This window comes from Otolemur garnettii, unplaced genomic scaffold, assembly GCF_000181295.1.
Source record: "Otolemur garnettii isolate 467f Iridium unplaced genomic scaffold, OtoGar3 scaffold00011, whole genome shotgun sequence".
Lineage (NCBI taxonomy): Eukaryota > Metazoa > Chordata > Mammalia > Primates > Galagidae > Otolemur > Otolemur garnettii.
In genome coordinates, this window is record NW_003852406.1 from 27,281,418 (window position 1) to 27,284,268 (window position 2,851).

Sequence of the window (2,851 nt, forward strand, 5' to 3'; positions counted from 1 at the left end):
ATAGCTCCACAACTTACCCAAATATAAAATATTTTCAAATAGTTGAACAAGGGGAAAAAATGTACTAAAACAATTAAAATTTTGAAATATTTTGATTTGGGACAAGTACAAATGAATTAATTATTTAAAGGAAAATCCTGTTCATCCCCTAGGTAAGTAAATGAAGCTAAATGCTCTGCTTCACAAGAGTTCTCTGGTGAGGACAAGGGACTTGGGTTGAGAGTTTATTCCTTAAGTAAGAACCAAGCTTTATTTATTTACAAAAAAAAAAAAAGTTGGGGGCAAGGAGGAAGACAAGTTTTACACAAAAGTACTACAATGGTAACTCCCTTTGGTAAAAAGTGTAATAAATGTCTTGTACATCTGTTCATAGGTACTAAATCTGAAGCCACATATTACTATGATACACAATAAGCTAGAGCAGTTATGCTAGCACATCAAAGCATATTTCTTTTAATAAAAAATTGACATTATGTACATTATTTACAAAAAAAGAAAAAGCAAGTTAAAATTGTGTGTGTGCATGTGTGTGTCAGAGTAAAGCTGGTGGATGGCACTAGGGTAGACTAGTAAAGAAGCAGATACAAAACAGTTCCACGGGAGCTAAAAAGGACGACTCATTTGAACTTGAGGTTGAGAACCAACGGAGAGAGAAAGGGGTGGGGTAGCAAGGGATTCGTCAGGGATCAAATCCACAAGATGATCAATTCCAAAGCCAAACTGCAGATCCCAGTTAAAACCTAATGTGTGATTTTAGATGTGCTCAAGTGAGGGGGAGAATAGGGTATAAGTATTAAATCTGTTTTTTTTTTTTTCCTCCTTTTGGGGGTAGAGAAGAGGAGCAGTGACCATCACAGTTACAATCCATCTGAGCATTAAGTCCTTCCCCAGTCTGTTTTGTAAATGCACCTTCATCCAAAGTGTGAACAGCATCCAGTTCCCTTATTGAAGGTCAGGCCACAGAAGACTCCAGTCTTAGCTCTGCTGGTGTGTGCAAGCAAGCTGCTTGTCTCTGTGCTTGCATGGATTTCCTTCCCCTCCAGGGCAGACTAGTTCCCAAACCCACTTGGGGAAAGTTCCAGCTCCACCTTTGTAAGTATTCACGTTCCTTAAAGGTAGCCCACTTGGTGCCAATTTGCACCAGCCACCCACAGATCAGGTGGCCATGTCCCAGAGAGGCCCAGTGAGGCTTGAAAGGCATCTTCCTTGTTTCTTCAGTGTGTGTGAGTGCACATGCTCACACAGAGACACACACGCACACACACACCCTTAAGTTACTTGCTCTGGCTTGCAGTTAAGGGGCTTTGAATACTGTGCCATATTTGACACGATACTTGTTAATGCTCACAAAATGCAGGGTCTCTGTATCACAGGTGGTGGTACAGGGCACCAGGCCCTCCAGCCCCTCACCCATGAGCCACTTGCTGGTCTCTGCTGCCATTTCACGGGGCACATGCTCCTTGGTCCATTTATCTACCCAGGCCTGGAACCTCTGATGTAGACGCTTGCTTACACGTTCATGAGACTGCAAAACAGAGAGAGAAAAAATATGAAGTAGGACCAAAAAAAGCCTTTCAAATTAAAAGACCAACTTTCTCTTTAAAGTAGCAGAGGAAAGATGTGGACTCAAAGTCTTAGACATTACTGGTTAGTTTCAGAAAAACAAAAGGGAGGAAAAATGTGTTTAAAGAGGGGAACTGAAAAAGGCAAGAACATAGAGGATGTAAGGTGATGGAAACCATAAAGCCCCCAAAGAAATGTCAACACAGGCTCTGAGCAGAACAAGCTCACTGTTCAATTTTAGCATGCATCAGTATGACTGGGGAACATGTAAAAATACAGATTTCCTTGGTTCCACCAATCTGCATTTTAAGCCAGCAACCCAGCTGATTTCTAATTTATCCTGGGTGAGATACAGTAAGCCACAGGTATTAAGTCATTTCTGTTGGCATGGCGATCCACTTCTAAGACAGTGAAAAACAAAAGGCTTAACACCCACTCTCCCTTGACTGTATTACTCCGCCCTGGCTAGAAGAATCCAAGGCGCAGCAGATCTTCAGTGGAGTATTATGTTCCCACCTCTGCACTCAGTAAATACTTCCTGGTGGCCACGTGCAAGCATAGTATGGGATACAAAGATAAAATTGGTGTTGCCCAGCTCCCTGTATGAATCGGCGATATATAGGCACACAACACATAGCAGTTACACTCAGTGCCAAAAAAGAAAGTATGGTTGATCCTTAAACAAGGTGGGTTTGAACTATGTGGGGCCATTTATATGCAAATTTTCTTCTGGACTGCAGCCTCTTCCTCATTCCTCTTCCCTTCTCCATATGAAGACTTTAGGATCATCCACTTCCACCTAATGAACAGTAAATATATTTTCTCTTTCTTAAGATTTTCTTAACATTTCCATTCTCCAATTTAACCTTACTGTAAAAATATAGTATATTCTTATATATAGTTATAAATATATACATAAACCTATAACATATATTAATAAACTGTTTATACTATGGGTAAGGCTGTTGGTCAACAGTGGGCTATTAAGCTTTTGAGATGTCAAAAGTTACGCTCAGATTTGACTGTGTGAGAAAGGAGGGTCAGCATCCCAACCTCTGTGTTGTTCAAGGGTCAACTGCATATTAAACTGCTTGCCCAACATCTCCCTATTGAATATTTCACAGTTTTTATTTTATTTTATTTTATTTTATTTTTCTGAGACAGAGCCTCAAGCTGTCCCCCTGGGTCACCACAGCTCACAGCAACCTCCAACTCTTGGGCTCAAGCGAGTCTCCTGCCTCCGCCTCCCAAGTAGCTGGGCCCACAGGTGCCCGCTACAACGCCCGGC

General features: G+C 41.4%; 1 protein-coding gene across 2 annotated transcripts in view; it reads right to left on the bottom strand.

The window, feature by feature from the left end:
- Positions 1-227: 227 nt before the first annotated feature.
- Positions 228-2,851, bottom strand: part of LOC105886486 (paired amphipathic helix protein Sin3a-like) — a 12,168-nt gene continuing 9,544 nt past the window's right edge. For both annotated transcript variants that reach the window (XM_012801948.1, XM_023510061.1), the window contains exon 3: positions 228-1,525. In XM_012801948.1, coding sequence (XP_012657402.1) covers positions 1,295-1,525 — 231 coding nt within the window. In that variant the 3' untranslated portion in view covers positions 228-1,294. The remainder of the gene's footprint in view (positions 1,526-2,851) is intronic.